Source organism: Hyperoodon ampullatus (assembly GCF_949752795.1).
Source record: "Hyperoodon ampullatus genome assembly, chromosome: 4".
In the NCBI taxonomy this organism is placed as follows: domain Eukaryota; kingdom Metazoa; phylum Chordata; class Mammalia; order Artiodactyla; family Ziphiidae; genus Hyperoodon; species Hyperoodon ampullatus.
Genome location: NC_136917.1, coordinates 5434541 through 5453865, shown reverse-complemented (window position 1 = coordinate 5453865; position 19325 = coordinate 5434541). Strand labels below are relative to the sequence as shown.

Here is a 19325-nt window from a genome sequence, read left to right as displayed (position 1 = left end):
GGTCAGTTTTAACCAGTACGACCAATACATTTATACAAACGGATAAACACGCAGTCAATGTATTTTTTCAGTTAAGAAGCCACAATTCGAGATGACCTTGGGCAAGTTACTAAGGATTTCACTGTTTCAGTTTCCTCATCTCGAAACTAAAGTCAGTAATACTCACCCTACCTACCACACAGGAATGTCCTGAGGAACAAAGGGGAACAGAAGTGACTTGTGAGAAATGGGAAGCAGGACACCAGCATGACACAGTGTCATCGTTTGCCATCATATCAGTATCATTTACTACATTCTATCATCCCTGTAAAAGTCCCCCATCTTGCTGAGCTATCTCCACTCCCATTCCCAAGCTGTCTCTCCTATTTTGGCCATTAATTTGGTTCCAAATTACTATTGCTTTGATGCTGTTTGAAATATTGCAGAGAAATGTCAAAATCAGAGAGTGAAATCCTGGGTCATCTCTATGGGGGTAGAGTTTTATAACTCTTTAACTAAAGCATAAAGTGACATTTTTAACCTGTTTCCAATGTTGGTTACTGACACAAAATTCATTATTCTGCTCTTTATAGGAAACCTGTGAATCCATCCTCAACTTGGTATTGGAAGAGGTAAAGCAATCTCATGGACCACAGAAGCCGGACCACAAGCTCTCTGGGTTCCGCCTACCTTCTGCGACGCCACCCCCCACCTCAGGAGCTGCAGTTCCAGAGGTTGGATTGGTCATTGATGGGAAGACGTTGAATGCCATTTTCCAGGGGAAACTGGAGGATAAATTTCTGGAGTTGACCCAGTATTGCCGGTCTGTCCTGTGCTGCCGCTCCACCCCACTCCAGAAGAGTATGCTCGTCAAGCTGGTGCGAGACAGGCTAAGAGTCATGACCCTTTCCATAGGTACCCGTCATGTGGAGATGTGGGGGGAAGCTGGGCAAGCCCACTCTGGACCAGAGGTGAGGGGTCACGTATCACCGTCAGGATGCTCAAGCTGAGGGTCATTGTCTTAGAGGGAGAGAGTTCAAAGTGACAATCAGGATGTGGCAGTCAGCAGGTGAGCAGAAGCTAAGCAGGGTGAGAAAGCAAATCCAAGTTCTCAGGATGAACAGGTCTGCTAAGGAAAAGTCAGGACTTGGATGGAGGCCAAAGCCAAGAGGGGCCTCAAGTTCAGAATATCCAGGTAGCTCAATATACATTCAGGCCCACTCACTTCTGGGATGCCGACCATGTGCCCTTCAATACTCAACACATGGCACAATATCACGCACCTCAGGTGCCTGTGGACTTGATATTCTGTCGAGTGTTGATGGCTGGTGGGGAGATCTAAAAAGTGAAGCTTGTCCCACGTTTAGTGTTGTATATTCATTTCTAAATATAAGACTCCACACAAAGCATACCCTCCATAAATGCTGGCATGTTGGTTGTTGAAGAATTTCTCATAGGGGATTAAATTTTATCCATGGTTGAGGCAGAGAAATTAAGTGTCCTTACTTCAAACCTTCCAGGAACAACCAAAGCTTGTTTACAAGAACCTTCACGATCTGGGCTCCATTCTCTCTCCAGCCACCTTCCTCCCCACAACATTCAGCAGTCCATGTCCCAACCACATGAAGCTGCTTTCCATTCTCCAGGAGCCTCGTCCTCTCTCGCTTCCTGACCTTTGCTCAAGCCGTTTCCTCTGTAAAACCTCCTCCAACCCCGCCTAATATTCCTTTACTCCATGGGCTCCCATAGAGCTCCACAGCACTGTTATGCCTTCAGTGCTAGGCTGCTCAGGAGACCAGAAGTTTCCTGAGTGGAGGGGCAATGTCAGTCTTACTCAGTTCCATCCCGTGCCCAGCGCATACCAAGCACATGGTCAACGTTGCTTTTGTGTAAGGACATTTTTACAGATGGTTCAGGTTCTCTTCCTCCTACAAAGACATGGAAAGAGATTTTCTTTCCTGGCATTTCAAATAAGGGGTCTACTTTACATTGGTGGGTTTTTTTTTTTTTTTCCTTTTCTCCTGGTCTTCAGGTAAAAGCAGTTCAAAACCAGAAAAAAAAAAAAAAAAAAAAAAGGAGTGGGCAGAAAGAATAGAGGAAGCAGAGCTTTAGCAACTGCATCCTAATTTTATTCCCTGAATTGTCCTCTTCAAGGCAATAGCCCGGGATTGATTCCAAGAGGTAAGGGACTGGCTTCACTGCCACAGCAGCAGAAACAAAACCAGCGGCGCAAGAAATAGCAGGATTCCACACCTCTGCTTCCACTGCCTTGCTAACAGAAGAAGTTAAAGGGTAGATTTGTTCTGCCATGGGAAAGATGAAAATCATGCACTGCTGTGCTATCAAGGAAAAAAAAATCATCGTTAGAAGAATAACAGCAAGTTATACTGACAACATTTTTGAGCTTAATGAATTTTGTTGCCAGATAATTAGGAGAAGAAAATTTTCTCCCCCAAATCCATATTCTAATATCTCATATAAATTGACTTGCAGATTATTATGAGAACCCACTGGAAAAACAGGTGGTGCCAGGAGAAAGAGAAGGATGAAGGCAGTTCAGTCTACAAATCATGGCCCTCAAGCTGAGACTGGCCCACTGCATATTTCTGTAGAGATGCTAAGAATAGTTTTTGTGTTTTTAATAGTAAAATGTGTAAAAATGATTTGCCTCTCAGCAGGAACAGTTGTTCAGTTTTGCTTCTTGGCCCACAAAGCCTAAAATATTTACTATCTGGCCCTTTACAGAAAAAGTTTGCTAAACTCTAGTCTGATGGATAAGGCATCATAGTCTGGAAAAGCCAGGCTTGTGAGGAAGACCTCACTGTTTAGAGCTGTGCCGTCCAACATGGTTGCCACCTGTTATATATGGCTATTTAAAGTTAAATTTAAAATTAAAGAGAAATTCACCAGCCACATTTCAGTAGTCATAGGGGGCTAATGGTTTTCAAATTGGACAGTAAAGATATAGGACATTTCTATCACAGAAAAATCTGTTTGACGGTGCTGGTATAAAAGGTGGCATGTGTGTGTATGTATTTCCGTGCCCTAACCTCCAGTTTCCTGAAACAACTGACTCATTGACTGGGAACCCAAAGTGACTCAATGTACCTCAACCTAAAAAATGAGTCAATCCCATGTTCCTATATTTAGAAACATCACTGAACATTGTCTCGGTCCTTGGACACCACTGACAATCTCTGATGTTTTAGCTGTCCAGCATTCCAGTTGTCTTGATGTGGTGTCAGTATAAGTTATACTGAGTGAGGGGAGGTATGCTGGCCATGGAAAGAGAAAGATCTTAGTTCCAGTGCTTCTGGGTCCCTTCACTACCTGGATTACCCTTGCCGAGTCCCTGTGTTGCTCAAATTCTCCATTTGCTTCTCAGTGAAGCCCACTGGAACACCTGAGAAGGCCTTTTTGGCAAACTGTAAAGCACTGCCCAAGGCTCACATACCATTGTATTCCCAATACCTAATATTGTACCTAAGAAAAAGACACAATAAATATTTGGTAAATGATAAAGAAAGAGTAGGGCTTCTTGTCCAAAGAAGAAAAGATCTCTCAGGCTAAATGCCTGTAGCAATGACTCTTCCTATAGGACTACTCAGAGCAACATTAAAAGGATTCACTTATGCACAAAATAGGGACAATTTAGGGCCACTTGTATAAAACTTCTCATTGTCACATAGCAGTTGGACCAGGATCTCATGACCTCTCTCCTTTCAGGTGATGGAGCAAATGACGTAAGCATGATTCAAGCTGCTGATATTGGGATTGGAATATCTGGACAGGAAGGCATGCAGGTATCATTTGTTTCAACTCTACTTGTTACTTTCTTACTCTCCTTTATCATTATTAGTGAGTTAAGCAATTCCCCACAGTGTTGGAGGAATTTATACTGAAGAGCTTTGCAGAATTATCATCTGAAAGGCAGATATCCTTGCCTATACAAAACCTCCATCACCACATCCCTACTGCCCAGTCCTTCAGAATAAAGAGAGTGATCAAAGATGCTTGGCTTCTTATAGACAGCTGGCGATACCCATATTCTAAAGCCAAATAGTACCCAACCACTCAGGGAAAACAAAGCCTTCACGATTCCATGCTTCCTCCCTGTAACCTCCACCCACATCCAAGTTTGCAATGCCCTCTGTGAGCAGTGACAGATGTAAGGACATCGGAAAATATTTTTCAATTGCCATTTTAGTCGTGATGGCTAGATGGACCTATAAGTTGCTTGGTATACCTTAAAAGTGTACCAAAATTACTCAAATTCAGCTTGGAACAAGCATACTAACTTGAGCTGCTGATGTCCCCCATTAAGACAGACCCCACCTTGGGGTTTTGAACCATTAACAATTGTATTCCCACCACCAGTGCAGACATTAGGTGGTGCCTAAATTTGTTGGTGGGGAGGAACGAACACCGTCACCTTCTGAGTGTCTATCATAGGCCAGCACTCTATTCGCACTTCACGCTTATTATCCCAATTAATTTCAGCAGCCACCACCCTGTGTGTTAGGGATTGTTATTCCACTTTTTCAGATGAGGAAACTGAGGCTGAGAGAGGTTAAACGCCCTGACCAAGACTCGGACCAGGATTTATAACCAGGCACGTCCAAACCTCATACTCTAAGAAATTAATATGAACTGGGCCTTGTTCTGAGTCATCCCAAGGACAAAAGACACATTTCAGCTCCATGGAAAGGAAGAGCTATCCATCCATCAGCTCCACATGAGACTGAAGCAAATGGCCTGCCTTGGTGGGTGGCCAAGGGTGTTGAGAGGTTTGAGGATCACTTGCATGGAAGCCCCTACTCTCTGATCAACCACCACATCCCTAGATGGTGCCCAAAACACACTGGTTCACAGTAAATGCTTATTGGATAAGTGGAAGGAGGTGAAGGGCCAGACCAGACCACTGGTCCCTTCTGACCTGCCCTCCTTGGATTCTAGTGGGGTTTGCATTTCCCAGAGGAGAGGGTGGGGTGTCAGAGTCCATAAAGCCACCCAAGGGTGCTACACGTGACAAAGGGTCTTTTAGGCCCTACCAGCTGTGGACCCAGAACACAGCGGCACCCTCAAGGGAGCCTCTTTGGTGCACTGGCAGCTGTGAATGGAAGCTGATGTGTCTGCTCTGCCCTCTCAGGCCGTCATGTCCAGCGACTTTGCCATCTCCCACTTCAGACACCTCAAGAAGCTGCTGCTTGTGCACGGACACTGGTGTTACTCACGCCTGGCCAGGATGGTGGCGTACTACTTCTACAAGAACGTGGTGAGTAGCCCTGCGGTAACCTCCCACCGAAGCCTTGGGAGTCCTGGCCAGGGGAAAGCCAGCTCTCCCCACTGAAATAGACAAAGCATCTCTGTGTAAGGAAATAAGTCAGGCTAACCTGGATTTTGAATCCTGCAACTGTCCCTTACTAGCTCGGTGACCTTGGGCAAGATAATTCAGTTCTCTGGGCCTCAATTTTGTCTTTGATAAAATGGGCTAGTACTATTTGGTGAGATTATCGTCAACATTGGCCATACTGTCTGGCACGCACCTGGCACATAGGAGGCAGCGTGAGTACTCTGGAGTCAGATCAGATTTGGTTCAAATTGAGGCTCCTGTATTTGGTAATGGCTTCACACCTTAGTTTCCTCATCTCTAAAATGGGGATGGTAATAGTACCTTTCTCACACACTTGCCATGGGGATGAATTGACAGCTTGTGTAGAAAGTGATTAGCGCTTAGTGATCACCCTATAAAGTTAGCCATTCTTCTTTTTATCATTGTTGCTGCTGTCATAACTCTTAGAGGGCCTCCATAAATGAGATTTCTTATCTGACTGCAAGGAAGAAGGATTTGAAGAACAACTCGCCTAACTTGTAGCTTAGGTTTCCTCCCCAGATAGAGTCACCCGGATATTCAAGAGCAGCACCCTGACCCTCAGGAGAGTGAAGGGGAAGGTTTAGGATCTTGGGCTTCCACCCAAGACCCTGTGTATCACTTCAACATCGCCAGCATTCCCAACAAGGACTTCTAAATAAAACATATATTAGCAAAAATGTTTAGAGCAGGGTGATCATCTGGGTTTTAGTCTTGCCTGACTCTAGTATGCTTTGTGAACTTGAAAGAGTTACTTCAACTCTCTGAGCCTTGGTTTCCTCATCAATAATATGGGGAGACTAGGACTCCCTCTGTCCCTAGAAGTATTATCGAGAGGTTTTAGCATCAGAGCTCTGGATTGCACGTAGCACTATACAGTCATTTGAAGGTATTATTGTTTCTCTGAAAGATATATGTGTTTTTGTCTTGTTGATAAGGGCCCAAAGCAGGCACACACCAACTGAGGTATTAAAACTGTCAGAGGCTCTTGCTTGCAAAGCCCTTGATTAACAATGGGCCTAGGAAGAAGTCAGAGCACTGCTGTACTAAGGGAGAGAACAGGGCCTGCGTTTTTCATTATCTAGCTTGAGGACCTTTGAATAATCCCCAAGAGACTCCAAATAGAATCCAATTCCTTTTTGCATAAGGAAAAAGGGAGGATTAAGACCAGAGTGATGGAAGGGAAACACAGTAGCCAAGTAGCAGCTACAAAATGGCATGTATTTTTTCCTCTCACTCCATTCTCCCAGGCCTGCTTTCAGGCAGTGTCACAGTTACCCTGACTCGGAAATAAGCATTTCTGTGCAAAGTTCAATGTATATGTAAATAAACAGCATGACAAAAAATAATGTAAATTCTATACACTGGATGGTACCATTATTTCAGCAAGTCCATGCAAATAAGTCTCTATTTGACCAGAAAGACTGTGTAGTTAGAATTCAAAATGCCCCCGTTTAATGTTTTTTCCTTGCCTCCAAAAGAATCGTTCTTTTGAATAAGCACAACCTCTTCTCTGCATTAAATTTGTGAATAGAAAAGGAAACGTTTCCAGCCAGCCATGTTTTCAGAGCTTAAATGATATTTATTTCCAGCTCAATACCGGGATCAAAATTGTGATATTGATGCCGTATTATCTCCCCTTTGCAATTAGAGGGTGGAGTACTATGACTTCCATACCCAAAACCAATTTCAGAGGGGATTAAAACCCTGCCTGCTCTGAAACGTGAACAATGAATTAATTACTGCACTGTAGCTTCTTGGGAGGAAAAACAGGCGCCCAGTCTCAGCGATGCCATCACGGGGTTCAATACGGTCTCCCCGGGGTGCAGAGATTCCAGCCAGGCAGAGCAAGTGGAAACGCACAAGATCCTAACACGACCTGTGGAAGGAAACACACTTTCATGTTAAAACTCCAGGATGCATGTGAGGACAGTAGAACCACCAAGATGTACTTAGTTTGTTCAAATAATTATTGAACATCTGCCGTGTCGGGAACATTATCAGGCACTGGGTATAGAGCAGAGATCTAGACACACGTGGTCCCCACTCTCATGAGGCTTACGGTCTAAGTCGGGGCTCGGCAAACTTCTTCTGCAAAGGGCCTGCTCATAAATATTGTCTGCTTTGTGGGCCGTATAGCCTCTGTCGCACCGACTCAGCTCCACTGTGGCAGCTATAGACAATATGCCGATGCATCGTTGTTGCTGTGTCCCAGTAAAACCTTATTTTTGGCTGGACTTGACATGCAGAATGTAGTTTGTCACCTCCTGGTTTCAATAAATCTCAAAATGTGGTTCCTGGACCCCCAGCATTAGCTCACTTCGATGCTTATTAGAAATGGGGATCCTCAGGGTGCACGCCAGGCCCACTAACTCAGAATCTTCACTGTGAATAAGATCCCCAGGTGATCCATATGAACATTAAAGACTGACAAGCCCTCCTATGGGGGAAAGAAATTAAAAATTTTAAAACATTTTCTTCAGTGCATCTCCCTAGAGTAAGGCCAGGGTGCTATGGACATATCGCCAGGAGACTCTTATTCTTATCAATCCAGAAGAAAATAGCATTTAAACCATGGTCTGAAAGACAAGGATATTTAACTATGAGTTAATCAGTTTCCTGGCCAAGGAGGAGATGTTTGACAACCTGAGTCCTTACAGGAAATATTTCAGGAAGTTTATGCATCATTTTATAGCATACATTGTATCTAAGTCCAAAACCAACTGTAAGAGATTTACAGTAAAAACACAAAGGCAGTAGGCAAGTTATAAAGGAAACATAAGAGTGTAGATCAGGACATAGAAAAAGGAGGAGTTTAGTCGCACCAGGAACCTGGGATAAGACACTATTTTTTTTTTTAACACAAGTCCAAATTGTTTACTGTTACATTCAACAGATATAAACTACTCTGTCAAATTGCTTATACAAGTTTCTAAATGCTTTCTTTCAATTTCTTTACTTGTCTCATCATGGACCAGTAACAAACATTCCTGGGTCAACCCAGGTCCATGCACAACACTTGGAGTAGCACTGGTATACATATGTCTCTAATTGAAAATCCCTGGTAAAGCAGAAGAGGAAGAGCAGTATAATGATGTGGTATTAAAAGCTCAAGACTGGAGGTCAGGAACCTTGTATTCTTTTTTTTTTTTTTTTAAGGATTAATACAGTTTCAATTTTTTAATTGGATTATTCCTTTTTTAATTTAATTTTTGTGTTATATAAGAGTATACTTGATTTACAGGGTTGTGTTAGTTTCAGGGGTACAGCAAACTGATTCAGTTATACATACACCCATTCCTTTTCAGATTCTTTTCCCATATATGTTATTAGTAATAATAAGAGTAATAATGTTATTACTGATTATTGAGTAGAGTTCCCTGTGCTATATAGTAGGTTCTTGTTGATTATATATTTTATATTATCTATTTTATATAGTATGTATATGTTAATCCCAAACTCCTAATTTATCCCTCCCCCAACCTTTCCCCTTTGGTAACCATAAGTTTGTTTACAAAGTCCGTGAGTCTGTTTCTATTTTGTAAGTTCATTTATATCATTTTTTTAGTTCCACATAAGTGATATCATATGATCTTTGTCTTTCTCTGACTTACCTCACTCAGTATGACAATCTCTAGGTCCATGTTGCTACAAATGGCATTATATCATTCTTTTTATGGCTGAGTAATATTCCATTGTATATATGTACCACATCTTCTTCATCCATTCCTCTGTCAGTGAACATTTGGGTTGCTTCCATGTCTTGGCTATTGTAAATAGTGCTGCAATGAACACTGGGGTGCATATATCCTTTCAAATTATGGTTTTCTCCAGATATATGCCCAGGAGTGGGATTGCTGGATCACATGGTAGCTGTTTTTAGTTTTTTAAGGAACCTCCATAGTGGCTATATCAATTTACATTCCCACCAACAGTGCAAGAGGGTTCCCTTTTATCCACACCCTCTCCAGCATTTGTTGTTTGTAGGTATTTTGATGATGGCCATCCTGACCAGTGTGAGGTGATACTTCATTGTAGTTTTGATTTGCATTTCTCTTACAGTTAGTGATGTTGAGCATCTTTTCATGTGCTTTTTGGCCATCCATATGTCTTCTTTGGAGAAATGTCTATTTAGATCTGCCAATTTTTTGACTGGTTGGTTTGTTTGTTTTATATTGAGCTGCATGAGCTATTTGTATATTTTGGAGATGAATCTCCTGTAGGTCGCTTTGTTTGTAAATATTTCCTCCCAGTACGTAGGTTGTCTTCTCATTTTGTTTATGGTTTCCTTTCTGTACAAAAGCTTATAAGTTTGATTAGGTCCCATTTGTTTATTTTTGCTTTTATTTCTATTGCCTTGGGAGACTGACCTAAGAAAACATTGGTATGATATATGTCAGAGAATGTTTTGTCTATGTTCTCTTCTAGGAGTTTTATGCTGTCATGTCTTATATTTAAGTCTTTAAACCATTTTGAGTTTATTTATTTTTGTGTATGGCGTTAAAGAATGTTCTAGTTTCATTTTTTTACATGTAGCTGTCCAGTTTTCCCAGCACCACTTATTGAAGAGACTGTTTTCTCCACTGTATACTCTTGCCTCTTTTGTCATAGATTAACTGACCATAGCTGTGTGGGTTTATTTCTGGGCTTTCTAGCCTATTCCTTTGATCTATATTTCTATTTTTGTGCCAGTACCATAGTATTTTGACAACTGTAGTTTTGTAGCATAGTCTGAAGTCAGAGAGTCCGATTCCTCCAGCTCCATTTTTCTTTTTCAAATAGCTTTGGCTATATGGGGTCTTCTGTGTTTCCATACAAATTGTAAAACTTTGTGGTCTAGTTCTGTGAAAAATGCCATGGGTAATTTGATGGGGATTGCATTGAATCTGTAGATTGCCTTGGGTAGTATAGTCATTTGACAATGTTGATTCTTCCAATCCAAGAACATGGTATATCTCTCCATCTGTTTGTGTCATGTTCAAGTTCTTTCATCAGCATCTAATAGTTTTCAGAGTACAGGTCTCTTTCCTCCTCAGGTAGGTTTATTCCTAGATATTTTATTCTTTTTGATGTGATGGTAAGTGGGATTGTTCCCTTCATTTCTTTCTGATCTCTTGTTGTTAGTGTACAGAAATACAAGTGATTTCTGTGTGTTAATTTTGTATCCTGCAACTTTATCACTGATGAGCTCTAGTAGTTTTCTGGTAGCATCTTTAGGATTGTCTATATATAGTATCATGTCATCTGCAAAGAGTGACAGTTTTACATTTCTTTTCCAATTTGGATTCCTATTATTTCTTTTCCTTCTCTGATTGCCATGGCTAGGACTTCCAAGACTATGTTGAATAAAAGTGGCAAGACTGGACATCCTTGTCTTGTTCCTGACCTTAGAGGAAATGCTTTCAGTTTTTCACCAATGAGAATGTTGTTTGCTGTGGGTTTGTCATATATGGCCTTTATTAGGTTGAGGTAGGTTCCCTCTATGCCCACTTTCTGGAGAGTTTTTATCATAAGTGGGTGTTGAATTTTGTCAAAAGCTTTTTCTGGATCTATTGAGATAATCATATGGTTTTTATTCTTCAGTTTGTCGATGTAGTGTATCACAATGATTTGTGGATATTGAAAAATCCTTTCATCCCTGGGATAAATCCCACTTGATAAGGGTGCACAATCCTTTTAAGTGTATGGATTTGGTTTGCTAGTGTTTTGTTGAGGATCTTTGCATCTATGTTCATCAATGATATTGGCCTGTAATTTTTTTCATGTGTGGTAACTTTGTCTGGTTTTGGTATCAGGGTGATGGTGGTCTCGTAGAATGAGTTTGGGCATGTTCCTTCCTTGTGATTTTTTGAAATAGCTTCAAAAGGATAGGTGTTAATTCTTCTCTAAATGTTTGAAAGAATTCGATTGTGAAGCCATCTGGTCCTGGACTTTGGTTTGTTGGAAATTTTTAATCACAGTTTCGATTTCAGTACTTGTGATCGTTCTGTTCATATTTTCTATTTCTTCCTGGTTGGGTCTTGGAAGGTTATACCTTTCTGAGAATTTGTCCATTTCTTCTAGGTTGCCCATTTTATTGGTGTAGAGTGATCTCTTACAATCCTTTGTATTTCTGTGGTGTCCGTTGTAACTTTTCCATTTCTAATTTTATTGATACAAGCCCTCTCCCTTTTTTTCTTGATGAGTCTCACTAAAGGTTTATCAATTTTATCTTTCAAAGAGCCAGTTTTTAGTTTCACCGATCTTTTTCTGTTGTCTTCTTCATCTCTATTTCATTTGTTTCTGCTCTGATCTTTAAGATTTCTTTCCTTCTACTAACTTTGGGTTTTGTTTGTCATTCTCTAGTTGTTTTGGGTGTAAGGTTAGGTGTTTGTGATTTTTCTTGTTTCCTGAGGTAAGATTGTATTTCTATAGACTTCCCTCTTAGAACTGCTTTTGCTGTGTCCCATAGGTTTTGGATGATCATGTTTTCGTTGTCTTTTGTCTGTTGGTATTTTTTTTATTTCCTCTTTGATTTCTTCAGTGATCCATTGGTTGTTTAGTAGCATATTGTTTAGCCAGAACATCTAGGTCTGGACTCCAGCTTTGTTACTTACTAGTCTGTAACCCCAGCCCCATGATTTGACCTCCCTGAGGCTCGGTTTTCTCAATTGTAAAATGAGGACAGTAGTGATATACTCATAAGGCTGGTAGATGGACTGATGGGTCAGAACAGAGTTTGGCACATAAGATGCGCTTTAGGAGTCTGTGTTGCTGTTGTTTGCTGCCGTTGCTATTCTTGGCCTCGTCTGTAGATGGCGTCACTTCCAGCCCTGGCGTCCTAAGGTTCTACAACCTCAAGTCACAGTTCCAGCCCCAACTGGCAGAGGGACTTTGGTGTAGTCACTTACCCCATCTGAGCCACTCAAGCTGCCTGTGCATACATGGAGATAAGAGTTATTGTCTTACACAGCTAGCTGGGGAGGAAGAAGCAAGGCAAGGTGCTCAAAGGGCTAAAAAAAAAAAAACAAGCAGTCAAAGCCTCATGCAGTTGCTGAACCCTAGTATCAAGGAGACTTTAGCACTTTGGTTCTTCTTAAACCAATCCTGTCAAGTGCACAAGTGGGTGATGTTGATGTGGGGACTCAATGTCTGCCCATAGTATATTTCAAACCTACCTACAGCACAGGAAACAGACCAAGCCCTCTCCTTCCCAAATCTCCTCCTCTGAGAAATAACTTCACCAAAACTCATAGGAGAAAAGCCCTCACAGCATCACGGGACTGGAGTGGGAGCAGGGTGACCTGAAGCCCCAGAGCAGCAATGGAGGGGAGCCCGGCCCTCAGACAGAGAGATTCAAGGTCCATCCAGGGTGTCTCAGAGCACCGGGGTCTCCTTCAGAGCCAGGAAACCTCCCATTAGTCATCTTGGCAGAAAAGCCAAAGGATGGAGTGCCTCGGCTGGAAGAATCTCGGTCAGCATTGTTATTATATAATCCAAAAACAGGACTAAGAAGTCTTGGGTGTGGTTGAGGAGGAAGCTTTGAAAACCCAGGGGCTGGTTGTGCCATTTCCTGGCTGTGAACACAGGCAAGGAGTAACTGAGTATCTCAGAGCCTCAGATTCCTTGTCTGTAGATAATGTTAAATAATATTAACATTATTATCAAGTTATAATATTTAATAATACATAAATGTAGTATGATATTATTAGCAATAACATTAATCTTGCTAGGTTGATGGGACAAATTATGTATATTTCACATCTACTAATGTGGTATATACTAATGTAGTATGTCACACACCTATCCCAAATAGAAGCTCAAATAACAATCGTGGTGTTAATATGAATGTTAATATTACTAGTAGTATTAAAATACTAAACAGAGAGGCTCTTAAAAATAACATGGGCCCAGCAATTAGGGAATGAGAATTCTAGCTTGAACACAAATCCACTGAAAGATTCCTTACAACATCCTTCACCCCTCTGTGCCCCAGCCATGCAGAGCTGAGAAGTTCTAGTTCTAATCCCAGGACCGGCTGCTTCTGTGACCTTGGTCAAGTCACCAAACCACATCACAATATGTTAGATAGTAATAGTGACCCAGCCCTTCTCAGGTGAGGAGGTCTTGGGTAGAAAGATCTTTTGAAAGCGTAAAGCAACTTAGGCACAAGATTTTCTTCTTCACCTTTTGAGCTGTGTGACCATGAGGCAAGTGTTGTGAGGTCAACCTCCTCACGAAGTCATCCTCCCACCAGCCTTCCTGCCTGCAGTCAAGTCTTTCTAGTGTCCCTTCCTCTTACCATACTACTAAGCACAACTACTACCTTTTGGTATCACATGTCATGGTCTAGGTACTACTAATCGTATCCAAAAGATGGCAAGATGACGTTCAGAAAGGCTAAGCAATTTGACCAAGTTCACACCCAACTGGGGTGTGACTCAAGCTAGTACATTACCCAACTGGGGATTCAAAACCAGTCCTCTCTGCCTCCAAAAACCTATGCTCTTAACAACGTATACTTAACAAATCGGTCGAATTCCTTTCAGGTCCTAAGGAAGGTTAGTAGTAGTATTAGAAGTGGTAATGGTAGAATCTAAGGGATGAAAATTACCTGCAATCCTTATACAACCTTGCCTGTCACAAACAAGGAAACTGAAGCTCCAAGTCTGAGTAGGGACTTGTCAGAGCTCCAAGGAGCATCTGGTGACCCGGCTGCCCGTGGGTCCTCAGTCACAAGGCCGCACTCTCTGCCTGCAGAGCTACGTCAACCTGCTCTTCTGGTACCAGTTCTTCTGTGGTTTCTCTGGCTCCACCATGATCGATTACTGGCAGTTGATCTTCTTCAATCTCTTCTTCACCTCCTTGCCTCCTCTTGTCTTCGGAGTCCTCGATAAAGACATCTCTATGGAAACACTCCTGGCGTTGCCTGAGTTGTACAAGAGTGGCCAGAACTCTGAGGTAAGGGGCTCGGGCAGGCGGGGAGGTGACCTCCAGCTCCTCCCTTGAGGTGTCAGAGAAGGAGTGCTGGGCTGGCGGTCCTGTGTTCTGGTCACCCCTCTGCCACTTACCTCCCATGTGACCCAGAAACGCTGCTCCCTGTTTCTGGCCTGTTTCTCATTTGCTGTTGAAGGTGATGGACCAGACCAGTGGGTATTTTTCTTTTCAGTTATTTCTTAATTACATCACACATTAATATGGGACTGCCCTAGTTAAAGGGGAAGAGGGCTTACAGAAAGAGCCCATCATCCTTATCTGGTCTTTGTCTGTAGGCTTTCAACAGAATGCCCAAGGCTTTGTTTGGGAACCCCTGGACTAAAACCATCAGAACAGTCTCTAACAAGGCACAGAGGCCACACTGATGCCCTAAATGATCTGGAGAAGTCAGACAGCAGGCAGCCTGACTAGCACAGACATGGGCCAGGAGCTTGGATGCAGGAGGCAGAGAGGGGACCTGACTGCCTCGAAGAGGAAGCTCTGGGAAAAGGGATGTTGATATGCACGAGGGTACCTTTGCACCTGGGGAAAAGGAGGGCAAAGCCAGATGTGGTGCTTGAGAGCTGGTGATATTTTGGGGACAGCCAGTGAAGAACCAAGCCCCATCCTCACCCAGAGACAGGTGGAGAGCAACACAGCAACCCCAGCACTTCAAGCAAGGGAGACGTGGCAATGGCACGCATACATCCTGGGCCCTTCTAACTGTCTCCTTCCCAGAGGCGAGCTAGCTGCGTAATGTCTTCCTTGAGTAACTAACATTAAAAGAAGTGAATGTGGCAAAAACATACAATGTAAACAGTTTCACTTTTCCCAGGGAAGGCAAGAAGAGTGAAGCACAAAACAAGAAAGGTTGTCTCTGAAGCCATTGAGATCTTGGGAACCTGTGACCCTGGGCTGTGATTGAGGGTTCTCTTTCAGATGCCATTTAGAAACCTCAGAATCTCTAAACCTACCAAGTCTGTATTAGCACTAACAATGTGCTAATGAATGATAATCATTCATTATCATTTGGTAATAATTTGGTAATATATTTGGTAGCTGAGCCTTTACTAGCTACCAAAGCACAATTGCATTTAGACCTCTTGAAACCCAAGGAAATAGTTGGTGGTGTTTTTCTCTACTTTCTAAGGAAGAAGAAACAATGCTCAAAGAAGTTTAGTGACTTTCACTAAGGTCACACAGTGCTGGAGCTGGACCTGAGGTCTGTCACCCCCAGGCCCATGCTCTTAATCGTTCCATTCTATTGCTTCTAAGATAAGAAGCATTGTAAGTGCCGTGTTGTCTAGTCCGGCCATGCACAAGAAAGTTGCTTACAAAGAACAGAGGCTTGCTTTGATGGTGGTTACTGTCGATATTGTTATTTCCTGGCAGGGCTATAACCTGTTGACTTTCTGGATTTCCATGGCGGATGCGTTCTACCAGAGCCTCGTCTGTTTCTTTATCCCCTACCTGGTAAGTTGTATGGTCCCATTCTAACCGTACAAATAGTAGTGTAGAACTGGTCCTGTTTATAGGAAATCCCAGACTAATAGTTTCCTAATAGCATCTTCAGAGCAGGGGCTCCAAAGAGGACGCCTGCAGACTCCACCCTACCCTAGGTATTCAAAAAGTCAGAATATTTTACCAAAACGTCTTAATTTCTGCCAGCTTCTGAAACACTGAAAGCTATTATTACACTGGGTCATTTTTCCCTCGTGGCGAGAATCCAGAGTTGACTCACTGCCCTGCTTAGATGGGGGGCATGTGCTCCAGTTTGCCATAGTCCCCACCATGCCCTTTTGTGTCATGCCTGGCCTTCTTCACTCATTTGCTGCTTCTTACTTGAGCACTGAAGGTATTTGGATTTGCAACCCTTGGTTTATATTTAGATTTGTGCTTCCAAGTCAAGGCAGGAAGTTCTGGTAATAAGCGATACTACATTATATGAAATAAAAACAAGAATGCAGATAGTAAGGGATTCCAGCCCCATCTCAATTTGGTTCCCCAGTTTAAAGAGTGAGAATTTATATAGCATAGGATATCTGTATTCATCCTAGACAGGGAACTCAGGTGTGGGGTAATTGCTCCCAGGAAACCAGTGGTGTCTAGTCTCTGGCTCGTGTTCGTTTGCAAATAGCAACACGATGAGTGTTGAGGTGGGCATTTTGTGCTTTCTTTGAATTTTCTGGTTTACAATACCCTCCCTGGTCAGGTCTCTGCTTGCCTTTCCTGCTTCATCTTTTGCCCTTACTATGTGCTCAACAGACCTACCATCTAGGACGATTTGGACTTTTCACCCTCAGTTCTGGCCTTTGCCTTTCCTCTCTCTTTTCAAGAGACTAACTCCTCTTATTATAGTCTCAGCTGATTCCTCTTCTCTACTCCCAGCGTTCCTTGTACTTGCTTCCATTATAGCATTTATACCCTTAAATTGTACCACATTTGCCCTGCCTGGGTTTAGCTGGTCTCTAAACTACTTGAAAGTGGACACAGCAGTGTCTTTAGCAGTTGGTGTTGTGCCTGGTAGGTACTCAGTAAATTCTTTCTTGACCCCTTCTGCAATGTTCTGGAATACCCATCATGGCTTCCTTTGCAAATGTTCTTTAAAGAGTTTAGTCCTGTCAACTCACTCCTTCTCTTGTCTGTCCCTTGGGTCAGCTCCACATGATGGCAGCTGGATGCCTTCTCCCCAGCCTGCCCCTCCCTTGACACCTGCCTTCACTGATGTTTTACAATCACTTGTCAAAGCTAAGGCCTTCAGTCCATGGGCACATTTGCCAGTGCCTGTTTGTTCCTCCTCTGCAGACCTACAAGGATTCTGATATCGACATCTTTACCTTTGGGACACCCATCAACACCGTTTCCCTCGCCACAATCCTCCTGCACCAGGCAATGGAAGTGAAGACCTGGGTAAGTGCCCCAGAGCCCTTATGGCCTAAAAATTGTGTTCCTGTTCATCAACCACCTTCAGATTTCTGAGCTGCTTTACTCCATATAATTGATCCACTGGATAAATACATACTGAACCCCTACCTGTGTTCCACTTGTACAGGGATAAAGAGGTAGAGAAGATAAAATTGCTGGCCTCAACTTTGTAACCATCTAGCCAGGATGAAAAAACTAATTCATAAAGAACAATGAGATAATTTGTTGCCAAAATGCATATTTTTGATTTAAAAATTCAGGGGTGTTTGAGAGACAAAGGAAAACATTAGACTGATCGTACTTGAGGCTGTGTTAGGGAGGTATGCTCCCCATTTAACTTGGGGGTAAAAGATTAGAAGACTGTCTCCATGTAAGCATATCTCAAGCATGTCCAAATATCACATTTTAGTATCTAAAAAGGTAACACTAGGGCTTCCCTGGTGGCGCAGTGGTTGAGAGTCCACCTGCCGATGCAGGGGACACGGGTTCGTGCCCCGGTTCGGGAAGATCCCACATGCCGCGGAGCGGCTGGGCCCGTGAGCCATGGCCGCTGAGCCTGCGCATCCGGAGCCTGTGCTCCGCAACGGGAGAGGCCCGTGTACCGCAAAAAAAAAAAGGTAACACTATCTTTCTCATTAAATACGACTAGTCAATGATAATTACAAAAACAAAGAGCTTAAAATTATATGCCAGGTACATATCTACATGGTTTAATGTATTATCTTACTTAACCTCCCAGAGCCCTTCGTGTTAGATGGTATTTGGAGCGTTTTGTTCTGTTTTTTTTTTTTCAGTTTTATTGAGATATGATTGACATACAGCACTGTATAAGTTTAAGTTGTACAACATAATGACTTGACGTACATATATAGTTGACACTTGAACAGTTTGGAGTTTAGGGGCGCCAACCCTCCACGCAGGGGAAAATCCACACATAACTTTACTGTTGGCCTTCCGTACCTGCAGTTCCACATCCATAGCTTCAATCGTGTAGTACTATAGTATGTATTTAGTGAAAAAAACCTGTGTATAAGTGGACCCGTGCAGTTCAAACCTGTGTTGTTCAAGAGTATTGCAAAGTGATGAATGTTAGCTAAACTTACTGTGGAAATCCTTTTGCAATATACGCATGTGTTAGGTGTTGTTTTTAATTCCCATTTTATAGATATAGAAATGAATATAAAGAGGTTAGGAAACTTTCCCTAAGTAGTTCAAGACAGAAGCTAGTTTGAACCCTGGCCAGCTGACTCTGTGCTAATAGTGTGAGAAGGTAAGACTGATTGGTGCAAGGAGACCACTTGACAGAAAGATTTGTCTTTAGCCAAGCTGAAATGGCTCTTTCTGAAAGCATTTGTATTAACCATTTAGAAGACCTCCCCAAGTAGGCTCCGTGTGTTCCCAGCATTCTGCAATGGGACTTCCTCCCCATGCCCTACTATCACAAGTTAGGCCAGGCCCTGACATTGGGCAGTGGCTGATAAGAGCCTCCCAAGGGAGCTTCCAGATCACGGAGTTCCCATCTGGAAAACCCCTTTGCTCCAATTCATGCCAATGACAGATGGACCAAAATGATGAAAACGAAAAGGCCTAGCCAAGCTTAAGTACAGGATAAATTTCTTTCAGAACCACCAGAAAAACCACTTAGAAGCTGTGAGGAAGGCAGACAAGAGTCATAACTTTAATACTGAGAACTGAGCCAAGCTAAGGAAACATTTAGAACTCTTGAAAAATAGAAAAATTTTGTCATTGAAATTAGACTGGACACTGGCTAAAAGTAAACTACCAAATTGGAAGGTAGTATGGGTACCCATCCAGAATGCCACACAAATATGAAAATGTAATCAAGAGGAATGGTGGCTAGAATAAATGGTTCCAGCAGCTACATAATAGGAGTCAGAGTCACAGAAGAACAAGCAAAGAATAGTAGAGAAGCAGTATCTGAAGAGATCATCACTGAGAATGACGATTAATCAAAATAAACCCGGGTATATTGCCTGGTATATCATAGTAAAACTGTACAGTGTGAAAGACAGACTATGCACAAATTACTTGAAATTTAACAGCAGTTAAAAAAACAGTAGAAACCAAAAAAACA

The 19325-nt window shown here is 42.5% G+C and overlaps 1 protein-coding gene and 1 long non-coding RNA gene across 2 annotated transcripts in view; one reads left to right on the top strand and one right to left on the bottom strand.

Moving 5' to 3' along the window:
* ATP10B (ATPase phospholipid transporting 10B (putative)) overlaps positions 1-6008 on the top strand; it is a gene marked incomplete at its 3' end in the record, with an annotated part of 338125 nt that extends 332117 nt beyond the window's left edge. The window contains exons 25-28 of the mRNA XM_079703067.1: positions 573-894; positions 3706-3782; positions 5129-5254; positions 5877-6008. Coding sequence (XP_079559193.1) covers positions 573-894; positions 3706-3782; positions 5129-5254; positions 5877-6008 — 657 coding nt within the window. The remainder of the gene's footprint in view (positions 1-572; positions 895-3705; positions 3783-5128; positions 5255-5876) is intronic.
* A 986-nt stretch (positions 6009-6994) lies between these two features.
* Positions 6995-19325, bottom strand: part of LOC307052654 — a 171254-nt gene continuing 158923 nt past the window's right edge. The window contains exon 3 of the long non-coding RNA XR_013810869.1: positions 6995-7229. This is a non-coding gene — a long non-coding RNA (uncharacterized lncRNA). The remainder of the gene's footprint in view (positions 7230-19325) is intronic.